Here is a 14307-nt window from a genome sequence, read left to right on the forward strand (position 1 = left end):
TTGTCTGACAGTAAGAAAAAGGTCTAGGTGTTGAAACTTCATCTATGATCAGACATGCTGTTGGCACGGGATGTGAGCACTGTGTTTTTCTTAACATCTGTATAGCCCAAAGCAGTGCTTAATGACTGAATGCATGCTTTGCTTGAACTGGAGCTTCCTTGCTGTGTGTGCATTGTATATTGCAACTTTAATTTGGCAGTGCCACAGAGTTTCCAATAGTACCGCTCTTTTTCTATTTGTACTCTCTGTGAAAGATTGTTTCCTGTCTTGTCTCCTCTACAGTGTACTAAGTCGTGCGGATCGGGTCGGCGACAACGAGCCTTGAAGTGCGTGGACCACAACCAGCGGGAGGTCCACGAGATGTACTGCGTGAACCAGATCAGACCCCCAGAAATAGAAAGCTGCAACACCCACGCTTGCGAATTCATCTGGATTACAGGGGAATGGACTGAGGTGAGAGTCAAACAAGCAGACATCTAGATCATTTTTTTGTCTTCAGGTCTTAATTGTAAAAGTTGTGTTTGAGTTAAATTGGTAATGCTTTGCTCTTCAGAATGAGCATGCAAATCACCACCTTTCAGTCCAATGACGCGCACATGATGGAAAGTACACTGTTCTCTTTTTTTCATGCCGGTGATTTATGCTATCCTCCAGTGCTCAGCCAGCTGTGGCCAGGGCTACCGCCAGCGTCTGATCTCATGCAGTGAGGTGCATGTGGAGAATGACAACTATGAGTATGGCCATCAGTCTTTGTCCAACTGCCCTGGGACCCCTCCTGAGAGCTACATGCCTTGTAATCTGGGCCCGTGCCCTCTGCTGCAAGAGTGGAGGGTTGGAATCTGGGGACCGGTGAGTGAGTCTGGACTGCCTAAATGGGATATAGCGATTTATCAGTATATCAAAGGCAGATTGATGTCAATCCTAAATGCATGATAAAATGGACTGTTTTTCACCTCGCCAGGCATGACTATTGACTTTAAATTTTATATATATATAATTTATTTTTTTAATAGAATTAATCCAAAATATATTTACTCTCTTTTTTAGTGATGATTCATGGCTTTCTTTGACATTAAAACAGTAGCAGTTGGCTGATTGTATGTGAAAAATCTTGTCTTCAACTAGTGTTTCAGCATTGAGCTTAAACCCTGGTCGAATGAATCGTGTCCATTTTTTTAAAAAAAGTGACACTTCGAAGACAGAATGTCATGTTTCGGCTGTGTGCAGGCAGGAGAAGGACCCAAACGCAAAGCTCACCACGCAGGAATTAAACTCAAAAAGCTGCTTTATTGCAGAATGGCACGAAAAATAACAAAATTAAACTGGGTCATGGATAAACTGACACATAGGGAAACACAGCCATGAGGGCAACTACAACACTGACGAAGAGAAACACAGGGCTTAAATACACTGAGGGATAACGAGGGAATGAGACACAGAAGGAGAGCACAGCTGGGAGTAATCAGGCTGGACGAGACAAGGGAAGCAAAACTAGAAACGCTGACATGAGACACGGACCTTCAAAGTAAAACAGGAAACACACTGACTGAACTCTAAACATGTAAACTTAACAGCAACTGGGGAGACAGAACATAGGAACCTGAAACATGGGACAGAAAGGCACAGTAGACACAACGTGGACATAACAACGCCACAGGGAAAGAGTAAAACAAAACACAGAACCTCTTAGAAAATAAAATAGGAAACCTAATGAAACGCAGACATGACGGCATGAACTTGACAACATAACAGACATGAAACACTTGAAGGGCAAGGGAGACTTAACAGGGACACAAGGGGACTCTAATAACAAATGAACTAGAAAACCTAATGAGCTTAACCATATACTATAAACATCAAACACAGAATTTCTGACAGACTTTCACCTGCAAGAATTACCTTCGGACTGTTATGATAAGTTGCTTCCTTTCAGTGTTCAGTGACTTGCGGAGATGGAGTGACGGCGAGGACGGTGCAGTGTGTATCAGCCGGTGGTCAGAAAAGTGACGGGTGTTCCCCAGATGTAATGCCAGAAGCCAAAAAGGTCTGCAGGAATCCAAACTGTGAGTGCTGAGATAAAACTCCTTTCTTTTAACAAAGGTCAAGACTACTAGGATTAGACAAAATCCAAGGAATGGCTCAACACGACCTAGTCATTTCAGAAATCTGGCCTTTAGTGAAATATTTATGAGCCGAAGCAAACATCAAAGATTTACTGTTTAGCCTGTTTGCTTCCCCACGGTACCGTGGGACGTCAAAGTGTGAGGGGTGTTTCATTTTCTTTGGTTCGATAAAGAGATTTGCCCCACTTGATGTGACTGCCAACATTTGCACATTTGTGCACCGTGCGAGCCCGTATCCCCACAGAACATATATTTATTTCTTCTTGTGTTTCTCCAAGGCCGTTTGCCTTCTAGCTGTCAAGAGATCCAGACCATGAATGGCCCCATGCCAGACAGTGAGCATTTTCTCAGCATACAAGGCAAAACACTCAAGGTAAGATAATATCAGCTTATTACACCACAAATGCTCAAAGCACAGTGTGAGGCCACAGCTGATTTGATTAATAATGGGGAAAACGCAGCTGAAAAGTAGGTTGCTCTTGAAATATTTCTAATATCTTACCCGTTATTTTATGTTTTTTTATGTTAATTATTCCATTTCCTCTATCCAAACTAAATAATTCAGACCCTGTCCGTACAGGGATTTTTGTGGATTCTCCAAATCTTTTAGAATATCATGTACCAAACAAATCCCTTAAAGTGCAACGAATCAGTAGATAAAATGATGATACTGACACAACTCAGGACTTTATTTCTTGCTTGCTAACATATAAAATAGGAAGTGACAAACTATTTAAAACATATTTGCTTGTTCAAATGAAAGGACACATAATCGGTGAGCATTTCACCAAACAGAAAAGATTTTTCTTTGATTATTAAGCTTTACGTAGTTAAGGTGCTCACACACAGTAAAATATACAAGGCTGCGAGCTCCTTAACCAGCGCAGTGCCCCAGAGCCCACGCAAATTATCCTGAAGGTCTTCCCTCCTGAGTTAGCTCTCCGTGTGTGAGAGAGCTCAAGGTCCCAGCCTTGTGCTGCTTAGGAAGGCCCAGATGATTTGTAAGTGTGTGGCTGCCTGTGCTCATAAGTCCTACGTGACGCTGCTGCCTGAACCTCTCTGCCCCACCTCTACTTCTGCACCTGAGCAGAAACCCCCACCACCACACCCATATATGCATATCCGTCTCCTCCACATCCCCCCAGTTGTGTCTTTCAGTGCATCTCTCTCTGTTGGCTGTGTTTATCAGTGTAGTTTTGACTCCGTCAAGAACAGTTTGAAGCCAGGTTATGGTGCATCTCGTCTAGTCATCCCGATAACGCTCGCACTCAGCTCACAGCCAAAATCTCCACTCATATTGTCAGTCGCCTGCACTGTGTCCTCTGCCCCAGCGTCATGAAAAAGGAGCCTCCCAAACAGTTCTGGTTTAGTCATTGTGTTTTACAGAAGACAAAGATCTTAAAAAAGCTTTATATACCAAATATATACACCTTTATATTAGTTAAATGAAGGTGTTCCAGCATGTCTTGAGGAGAGATCCTACTGGGAAAAGTTTCTGTCATATTATGTATATTAAGATGGACTTGGCTCCCAGGTGTGGAAAGTGAAGCCAGAGCAAAAGTGCATCAAACCTGCTTTCTGCTTATTTTCCTTGAGTGGAAGCTAAGAAGGTCCGATTTGAGGATCAAAGAATGCTCCTCTACACTGCTCACATCTTTGATCTCCTCACGTGCACACTTAACTGTGCCGGCTGCTTAAAATGAATTCTCACTAAAATCTTTAGGTACTTTTCAGCCACTGAGGCTTGTATATGAGGTTGCAAATAGATGTAGTACTTTTCATGTAACACAGGAAATCTGTCTTTTTGTCTGACCATTACATACTATCATTTGCCAAAATATCCACAAGCTCTTGCAGGATTTAGGGGGTTTTAATTGTTCATTTTAACATTTCTCTTCTTGTCGTTTTTTTTCAACTCCTTACGAGTGTTATTTTTATTTCTTTCCTCCCCTCTGCACCTTGTTTGTACTTTGACAAATCTTCCTGTATCTTCCTATCACTTCTATGCCTTTCCCTTTGCCCCACCTCTGGTCTCCCTCCTTTACTTACCCTCTTGCTCCTCTGCTGCTTTTTCTTCCTCCTCAGGTCTTCTGTGCTGGAATGCAGACAGAGGCTCCGCGGGAGTACATCACCTTGGCGACGGGTGAAGGGGAGAATTTTTCAGAGATCTTTGGCTTCAGGTAAACAGGAGGATAACAATAAAAAGCCATTTTCATTACAAAAACTCCACCTGACTCCTGGCAGTGTTATGTTCTCTGTAAATGAAGAAATTCCATGGAAGTGTAAAGTTAAGATGTCAAGCTTATTTGGCAAACGTGTGTTTTCCCAGGCTCAATGACCCCACCCAGTGTCCAGCCAATGGCTCTAGAAGAGAAGATTGCGACTGTCGAAGAGACTACAGTGCCGCTGGCATCACCACCTTCTCCAAAGTCCGCCTGGACCTCAGCAAGATGAACATCATCAGTAAGTTGCCCACAGTCTCACAGCATCCTGTGCAAAATGTTAACTCCACATTACTTCAAAATGAGAACTTCCTTTGGCATTTAATTATGTTCATGCTCACGAGGGTTAATGGGCTCAAGATGTCTTTAAGGTCCATTTAAGGAACACATAATTACAAGGCTTGAGGGGATTAAATGAAACTGCTCTAACTAGATGGAATTATACTGATATGAGTTTGGCTCAGCCTGAAACGCAGGCTGGATTTATAGGTAAATAGCATAAGATTTGCTCACCATGGCAGATGCAAGTCACGATTATTAAGGTTCATTCGAGCTACTATAGCGACTAATGCCTAGAGAGACCTTTTACGAGATCACTTTGTTGCTTTATCTTGATCTATAGCTACAGACTGGCAGTTTGCGTTTACCCACCAAGGCAAGAGTGTTCCATTTGGTACAGCTGGAGACTGCTACAGTGCCGTTCCTTGTCCGCAGGTGAGGATGACGACATCTATTATAATTATTTTGCTTTTCATATCAAGAAAAGCCAAACTGTGGCAAAAAATAGATAAATAAAATGTCAAATAAACTGCTCAGCTGACCAAGGACTGCTTTTCTTATAATCTAATATCTAATCTATATGATAAGTTGTCTTTTATGTAAATAATACAATTCATTTGCAGTCAAATATATATTTTTAATAATAATAAACCCCTTTCCTACTCTGTGATGTTGTGCTTCTTTATTTTTCTGTAGCTCACTGCACATCAGGCACTTAAAGGTCTCTGTATTGAAGCAGAGAGCAAGATTTACTCGCATTTCTGTCCTTTCTCCATCCATCTGTCCTTTTAGGGCCGCTTTAAGATCAACCTGTCAGGAACAGGGCTCAGGCTAGCTGACGACACCTCTTGGATGTCCCAGGGCACCTTTGTAGTGAAGACGATAAAAAAATCACAGGTAAAACATCACATACATGCCCAGAGGATTAATTCACATACTTGCTTTGTGTTTGCACAGGCTGCAGATTAAGCAGACATAGCTCCAAAGGAGGTTCGGTGTTCAGAGCTCCTTGCTGAAAGAGAACCTTTATTGGGCAGCTGCTCTCTCTCAAGTGCCCCCTACAACCACCCTCCACTTTTTGAAATGGAGATCAGGCTGGAGAGTGCTTTTTGGCAGGGCAAAAATAGGAGGAAGTAGAGATGCCAACAAGTGTTCGGAGTCTGACATCCAAAGCCAGCTGGCCCTCCTTTGGGCACTCCAGGCAGTTTAGATAAAGCCTTGTTGGGACAGCGGGATGAAGACAACACTCCAGTGAAAATCAGACAAAGCGCTTACTAGGCGCTTTGGCTTTCATGTCATGGGATAGTGAATTTGGAGCACTCTTCTAATGCAGTTTCCGATTTGCTTCTAGATGTTTGCATGAAACTACTATTAAGTTGCCTGCTTCTGTTACCTACGCTAGTGAAATTCTGTTAGCTCACATTTCTCGCTTGTTTCTAAGAGGCTGTTTGCCAACCTTTAGAAACAAACCTGCTTGGTGGGCCTCAGACATTGTGTGTCTTTTAAAAAAAAAACCCCAAAAACAACACATTTCAGGGTGCATTTAAATTTACGCGTCAGGATCTTTTCTACAAAGATTCCTAAAATCATTAACAAGAAAAGCAAAACTTTAAAGAGAAGAATTCACTCAGCTTCTTTTGTACCTATCCTCAAATTCTTGAAACAGCAGATAGTCACAGTACCCATGTTATTATTCTCGTGTCCACAGGATGGCAGCAGAGTGTCAGGAATGTGTGGAGGCTATTGTGGTAAATGTATACCGTCCTCTGGTCACAGTCTGCCCATAACAGTGGAATGAACACAAAGCCATCAAACAGGTGAGGTAAACATGGATAACAATATGTAAATATGAAAAATTTTCTGTCAAAAAACAGAACTATAATCTGCTTTTGCGCTCACCGAATGCATTTTTTGATGTACTGCTACTCTGCAGGGTAATTGGCTTTCGTGGCTCATGTCTTCTATCTCTCTTTCTTTGATCTGCAGTGTTGTGTTCAGGTGCTCATTGTGTGAACATGTCCCTCCTTGGTGCTACAGCCAACTTTGAGTTCAAACCGTTCCAAACAACCTCTTTTTCCTCCTGTGTGTTTTTAGCGTAATTTAAAATGATGTAAATACTGTAAAGAGATGGATAAAATTTATTATTTATTGTACTGTGCCATTTATTTTTTATACTGTAATGTAATTTAAGTGTTTTGTTTTCCAAAGCACCACACCGTGCATCAGGCAATAACACCACACAGTTGCCTTTTTGTGAGATTTTTACCAAAGTAATGCGCTTTGTATTTTGGCATTTGCCTGTTTAACTTTTTAATACTGTCATTACGCCACAGTAATTCTGTTACAGCCATTTTTGTTGTAGTTGCTGTTGTTGGTGGGTAGTTTTTTTTAAATAACTATTATTAAAGTTGTATTTAATCCAGTAATGTTATTGTGATGCTCACCAGACCTGTGGTTCTCATGCAGCGAGGTGTCTCCAAGCTATCGGCCTTTTTTTTTATAGCTTCAGAGTTTGTAGACGCATGTGTAGATGGCCATTATGTTGGCCACTGAACGGAGGTGTTCATGTTCCTCCTTTTGTGTGATGAGATGATCTCTTGCAGTAAGTACATCAGACTCTATGTACAGCTACTTCAACTTTTTTCTACATCCTGTCAAAGTCCAAATTTCGCCGCCTCAGTGAGATGTTGTTTGATTTTTGTCAAAATCATCAACAACTACTTCATCTATTAATTGTAGGTTTAGGTCATCAAGCACGTATGCAGGGAAGAGGAGAGTGCATCTTTCGAACTGAGTTACAGCCTCATCAGATGATGAGTACCAGGGTCAGGTGCAATACAGGTCAGGTGTTAGTGCCATGTATTTTTACCGCTATCCTGGAGATGCTGAAAGTTTAGTAAAGGTATAGGTTATAAAAATGGTTGAGTTAAATGGACCAAACATCAGATTCTCTGTGTTCCTGCATATCTCTCAAGTAGTGTGCAGTGGCTGGGGAGAGCCATTAGCTTTTAGATCTTACAAAACAAGCAGGTTATCTTATCTGGAGCAACTTGAAAGAATTTCATAAGAGAGAGAAGGGGGGGGGAGACTTCACCTCAGGCCTATAAAATCCTAGCAGTTATTCCGGAGATCTATATAATGTGATGGTCCATCCCTGGAGACACCCTTCAGACTGCTGAGCTCACAGGCCCTGCAGGCCCCGATTTCTGTCCAGATGCTGCTTGCAAACCATTACCTCCTGTACCTCACATTCTTTTATTCCATCTTTGTTTTGAAGAGTCTATCGAAACTGTGCATACTCATCTGCTCCTGTTTAGATCAACCTGACTTGTTGTTCTGTGTGAAGATATCAGGGTACTTCTTATTTTGTGTAAAAAGTCTGGGTTTTGTATGTATGAAGCCACTGATGTGCAGTATTGTGAGCTGTCCTTGTATTCTGTTTGTTCTGTGTGGTACATCATGCAGCTACATCTGATTAAGAAGCCTTATTTGTGCATGTAAGCTGCTCCATATGGTGCTGTTTCAGTGCCTTATATAAAAATGTGCACATTCAGCCAAAAGGGAATTCAGTGCAGTTTTAATCTGCCGCCAAACAAGTACAAAAGACACAGGGAAGAAGACGTGTTGTGTCTTACTGAAGACCACAGCTGACAGGTGCTCTTCTCACTGCGAATGTCAGAATGCAGTTCTCAGGTGTCATAAAAGAAGGGATTCTTGTATTTAACTGTATTTATCTTATTATTATTTGTTGCATACCTGCTGCATTTTTATCAGACATATAAAAGTGTATTATTGTCTTCATATATATTCTTTGTTTTATATGCAAATATTTATTATTTTCTTTTCTTGTGAATGTACATAAGCCTCGATCATAAACGACTATGAATCACAGCACAGTATTGCCATAAAATGAAGCATCTCGCCAAGCGTTTGTTGTTTTATGAGTGCGTTTATTTATGTGTGTCATATTTGCATAAATTGTATAAGCACAGTTTGGTGGTGCCGCGTGAAAAGGATGATTTATGTATGAGAGCAGATGAAGCAAAGATTGGTGGGTAATAAAATGCCTGGGGTGCACTTGTCTGTCTGCTTTTTGCACTTATATATCATTTTCACTCCAGTTTGTCCTTCACGTGTCGTCCGATTTTAATACCCGCCATAAAAAATAAAATAAAAAAATCATGGGAAGATGATAGTCTGGTTAATGTTTGCACCATAAAATTCTCGCTCTGTAGCACTTCTGATTTATATGGTAACACATTTTATGCCATCGTTGTAGCAGTCGGACTTTTAACCGGGCAAGCGTGGAAGCTAATCCAACCTCTGTCTATCTTCATAATTGTGAATTATCGGGTCATTTACCAAGTGTCAGCACTGGTCCTCCAAAATAAATCTAATTCACCAAATTTTCAGCAGAAGGAAAAGATGAATGTTTATAGTTGGCAGATCCCTAAACTGCAGTGCCAGTTTAGACTCACATCCAGTCATTGTCAGACATTTTCTGTCCATAACAAAATGAAACAAAATCTAAATTTTATAAGCAAATATTCTTCATTTCAAAGGGAGCACAGAGGAACTTGGCCTCTTGAGCAGATGCACATCGGGCAATATAAACAGAAAGAGTCTGGTTCTTTATTTCTAGGAAAAACTGTAAAACTAATGAATACAGTTAAAGTTCAGAGTCTCCAGAGCCCTCCAGTGGACTGGATTCTAGTCTTTGCCAGTCTCGTTCTGTCCCCCGGGCCTTATGTTTAACACTGTCTAAACCAGGTCCACAAAGCTCAGTTCCATGTGGAAAGCTGCACATAAAATATTTGCTTGATTGTATTCAGCAGACAGTACGTACGTAACCTGATATTAATATTAAATGGAGCAAGGAATGAAGTGCCAACTGTGTGGAGGCATGAGTATGCAGCACTGACCACCTTGCACCAGCCTCCGTGTTCTAGTTTTTCTTACTGTTTGTGTTGGTATTCCCAGGTGAGCCATAGCAACAGGAGCTGGCCAGTCACTCTGAGGCTGACTCTTCAAATGTCTGTCAGCAGGCTGAGTGAAATGCTGCTTCAGAGCAGCTGTTTAGCAGGAGATGGGGAAAAGTGTGAAAAGGAAAGAGAGAGAAGTCAGTTTGGTGGAGAGAGGAGCTCTCAGCAGCTCCACAAGGCTTGTCTAAACGTAACTACGTGATTCAGGTGTAGATGTGCAAACAGCCCTGGGGTCAGTTGGAGAACTCTGTGTTTCCCCTTTTTAAAAAAGTCTAACAGCGTTGCTATCATGACTGCAGCATGTCAGCAGGTCTCCGTTGCATCAGATATTCCAGAAAAGGAAAGAAAACACTTACGGAGAAGCCTTCTCTCCTCGGCAGATTTAGACAAATGAAATCCTGCTCCGAGTTTCATCGCTCCTAGAAGCCAGGATGAATTTCTCAGGTATGGTAAAAATGCATTTAACATAAAGATTTAAAAAAAAAAAAAAACAAGATATGTTTAGCTGGAAGACTGGATCTGCCACTGTTTCCAGGTTTTCATCCAAGATGTCATATCTGATTAAATGACTGGATTTTACAATGACACACTAATACACTTTTAATCTTTACAGCCTTTATTTGATATCATTTCTTATTAACATCTACTCAGACTCCAGCAGCGTGTTATCTCAGGCTGAATACAAGTTCTTGTTATTTTTCTTCTTATCTCCAGGTTCAGTGATCCACAGCACTCATCAGGTATGTTTCCCTTGAAGAATGAGCACTTTTATCGCTGACTGAAGAAAACCACAGAGGTGCTAGAGGTTTCTCTTTCCTCTAAAATGCCTTTTGATTAGTCTGCAAGTGCGTTACCAAGATAGTTAGGGATAGGTGGAGACAGAGAACGGGCAATATTTGATACAAGTGTTCCAACAATAAGTCCGCAAACTGACACAGTATATATCAGATTTTTCCACTGTTGGGGAAATGAATAAACGAACATTTACACATTTACATACTCATACTGCGATCAGTCTGTGTAGCCTCCATACCTTTATATGACTGTTTTTTGCACCCTTGTCTCACAGACCTTCCCACAAGGATTATATGTGTGATCTAAGCTGCTGTATTAGACTTTCTCAGAACCTTTGAACGGCATTTCCAAAAGCTTGCGAACAATGACTCAAAATCAGCTCTGTCAGACTTCTGTAGGTCAAAGGTTCACAGGCTACATGGTGAAAAAATACAAGCAAAAATTGACCTAATTAGAAGATCTGAGCGTGTGGCAGCAGCAGTTCACTGTATAAAAAAAACTCACTTTACCCTGTTTAGCATGCAACCAAAAAAGGAGCTTTTCTTGACTGCCACCTAGTTCTTGCATTGCTCCTGGAAATAGCATGAAAGCTGTTTTTGATTCTGCCAAGCTTGTTTATACTCTTAACCTGAGAGTTAATGAGGGGAATTTTAAAGTCATGAGTCCCCAGGGTCAGCTTCCCTCACCATCATTATCATCATCATTCCTAAAGGTAATCTGGGCTGACTTTGAACTGAGGCTTAGCAGTAAGCCTGAGGCCCGGCATGCACACACAAATAATTTGGATACCCAGATACACTGGCGTTATGTGTTACACTTTTTCCTCAACTGCCTTGCCACATTTTTTGAAACATTATCAAAGCACTTGAAAAAGCATTTTCAATAGAAAAATAGAATAGATCTACTATGTACAATAATATCCATCCATCCATTTGCTCCCGCCTATCCTTTTCAGGGTTGCGGGGGGCGCTGGAGTCTATCCCAGCTTGTGCAATAATATACTACAGTAAAAAAAAATTATGATTAAAATGAAGAAAACAAAACTGCCTAGGTGTTCTTCTACAGATTACATTGTTTTGTAATCTAATCCATTTTACATCTACTGTTCTGCATTGTTACTGTAGTTGGAATATGTTCCTTGCAGTTTCTTGCCTGTTCCCCTTCCTTTGTATTCCTATTACTATACTGCCACAGATGCTTTCTCTTTTTCTCTTCTGTCACCAAGTTATTTATCTGAGCAGGCTCCTGCATGTTCACAAATTGTATTTGTTGCATGCAGTAAATATGTTTCAGAAAATGCTCAAAAATCTTGAGGTACTCCTCATTTCTTTTTCCTTCTTAGCAGCCAGGCTTTGTTTAATTTTATAGTGGTCATGACTAATAGTTCTCCTTCTTTTTCACTCATTTTCAGTTTCATTGTTTCATTGAACAACTTAACACTGACCTAGGAATCATTCAAGCACAAAAAGGCACCTAACTCAAGGTATGAACCAATGTTGTGTCATAACAGACAATTTGGCAAAGTGTGCATTTTTTAAATTGCATCTTTAAGTACTTTGTTGTTAGCAGCCACTCACAAATGGTCTGAGTGGAAAAATGGCTTAATGAACGGAAGCAGGGAGACAAAACTGGACAGAAAATCATTGGTAACAGGATTTATGGAGTGATAAATCCAAATCTGAAATTTTTGGTTTGAATCATCATCAATATATATGGAGTAGGTCAGGAGAGATGGACAGTGAGTGTCGACAGCTATCTATAAAACATGGTGGAGGCTTTTTCATGGTTTGGGAATCTTGTCAAAAATGATGGACTTATGAATACAGAAAAGTAGCTTCAATATTTGATCCACCATGCAATGCCATCTGCAAAGTGTCTGCATGCATGGCCAGCGTTCAGCATGCCATTGTTCCCAAACACCGCCAATGCAGAAAAAACATACCTGGATAGGAAAGCACAATGGAACAGTCGGTGAGTGGCCTCCCCAGAGCTCAGATCTAAACATTACTGAAGCAGTTTGAGATCATCTTGATGGAGAATATAACAAAAGGCAGCCAACATGCAAAGAAGAGCTTTGAATATCCTTCAAGACATCTGGAGAACTATTCCTGAAGAATACTTCAGGAAATTACAAGAGAATCAGAATTCTACAAACTCAATGCATATTTGCAGATGTTTCAATAAATCATTGCACTCATTTCCCATTTTCCTGATGCAATATAAAGAAATGAAAGATGGCTAAAGGCCTTTGCACTCTACTGTATGCAACAATGAAGAATCACAATCAAAGAATCACACATTTTCTTCCCCATGTGCTCAGGCAACAAAACACTGAAGAATTTCGTGTAGCTAAAAGGTCATTCAAATGATGACCCCGAGCAAAGGTGAGCTAACCTGAATCTTGAAAGGTAATTGTCTGTTTTGTGAGCAAATGTGGATTCATTTTCCTGTTTCTCTGTTATTCTTTCACACTGCCATCGTTTGACTATTGATGCTTTTTGCCTTCATCCATTGCTACATCTGATTATCTCAAGGTTGTGATTCTGTCCTTAGACAAGCAGACATCTCCCAGTTTGTCTGTCTGCTCCTTGTTTCATCCTCTTTAAAGGAAACAACACCTGCAGGGTTGTCTGTCTTCGTTCTTATCAGCCAAAACCCAATCTGACAAGAGACGCTTTTTCAAACAGTCTAAACAGATGTCGAAATTCAGCCTCCTTTTCTTAAGCTGTGCACCGCAGCAGTACGACTGCAAGTCTCTAAACTGACCGTGGAGCTGTATTAGTCAGCAGTGACATTTGTGCAATCTTACCACTTCATTTAAAAAGAAAAAAAAGAAAGAAAAAGGAACCCCATTACGTCTAATATAAACGACCAAAACGGTGCACGGCAACCATCACACATTACTGTTGCATCCCTGAACTTTAAGTTGGCTGTCAGAGCAGCATAAAAGCTGCCTGTGAGTCAGATCAGTCTTACGCTGATGTTAAAAAGCCTTTTCTCTGGTGATAAATGGAGGGCGATTGTTGGAGAGTCAACGCTGTCAGACCAAAGAGAGGAAGGCACAGAGGAGAGCTCAGTGCAGGTTTGTGGTAAAGTAAAAGAAAGACTGCATTATTTACTCGCTTTTTTCTTTTTCCATTTTGGACCAAAGTGCTATCATTAATTCATTCTAATAGAGGAAAAACAAGAAACAGGAACATGTATTTCCTCAGTGATAATTCTGTTATTTGTACCCATCCACTGTAATAAGTGGACATCTCTCTCTCTCTTTTAAAAATATGTGACTTTTAAAACTTGCTCAACTTTCAGCCCAAGTTTGCTGTTAGCTTTTAAGTAAAACACAACAAATTGATTAATTAATCACCACTTTTAACAAAATTTTGTAATAACCTGCTTTCTTTATTTCTTTTTTTGTCCAATAGAAGAAGAAAAAACCCCCCACACTGCCAGATTTCCATTGGCTGTGGATAAACAGGGTGGAGCTGTTACCCGGAACAGCGAGGCTTCATTCATTAATGAAGGAGGTTAATAGGGCAGGACAGCCGCCAGCGCTCTGCGCACTTTTAGACAAATCTTGAGGGGTATTTTTTTAAAATTATTATTGTTATTTTTAATCCCGAGTTTTCTCTGTGCTCAGTTTGTCTCTATAGCGCACGACTGTACATCTGCTCTTCTGGGTTCAAGCGGTCATGTTCAGTCGCAGCTCCAAGAGAAGAGATCCCAGCAGATCGGTAAGTTGGCAGGATAAAGTTAGGTTTCCATAGCGCTGCTTCAGCTCCCACTGCACGCGGTATGCTCGTGTTTGTTGTGTGGTTTTCTTCTCTGTATCTGCTCTGCCCTGTTGCTAAGGAGATCCAGTATAATCTGAGCTGTCGAGATATGTAACTCAAGATGTGACACAACAGC

The 14307-nt window shown here is 40.8% G+C and overlaps 2 protein-coding genes across 2 annotated transcripts in view; both read left to right on the plus strand.

The window, feature by feature from the left end:
- adamts9 (ADAM metallopeptidase with thrombospondin type 1 motif, 9) overlaps positions 1–8762 on the plus strand; it is a 44331-nt gene extending 35569 nt beyond the window's left edge. The window contains exons 31-40 of the mRNA XM_004545289.4: positions 283–453; positions 655–849; positions 1934–2063; positions 2402–2496; positions 4209–4303; positions 4453–4586; positions 4968–5059; positions 5417–5521; positions 6333–6441; positions 6611–8762. Coding sequence (XP_004545346.3) covers positions 283–453; positions 655–849; positions 1934–2063; positions 2402–2496; positions 4209–4303; positions 4453–4586; positions 4968–5059; positions 5417–5521; positions 6333–6422 — 1107 coding nt within the window. The 3' untranslated portion in view covers positions 6423–6441; positions 6611–8762. The remainder of the gene's footprint in view (positions 1–282; positions 454–654; positions 850–1933; positions 2064–2401; positions 2497–4208; positions 4304–4452; positions 4587–4967; positions 5060–5416; positions 5522–6332; positions 6442–6610) is intronic.
- Positions 8763–13906: 5144 nt separating this feature from the next.
- prickle2b (prickle homolog 2b) overlaps positions 13907–14307 on the plus strand; it is an 88467-nt gene continuing 88066 nt past the window's right edge. Inside the window, exon 1 of the mRNA XM_004545287.3 lies at positions 13907–14132. Within this exon, the coding sequence (XP_004545344.1) occupies positions 14091–14132 (42 nt within the window). The 5' untranslated portion in view covers positions 13907–14090. The remainder of the gene's footprint in view (positions 14133–14307) is intronic.

This window comes from Maylandia zebra, linkage group LG5 (genome assembly GCF_041146795.1).
Source record: "Maylandia zebra isolate NMK-2024a linkage group LG5, Mzebra_GT3a, whole genome shotgun sequence".
Taxonomy (NCBI): Eukaryota; Metazoa; Chordata; class Actinopteri; order Cichliformes; family Cichlidae; genus Maylandia; species Maylandia zebra.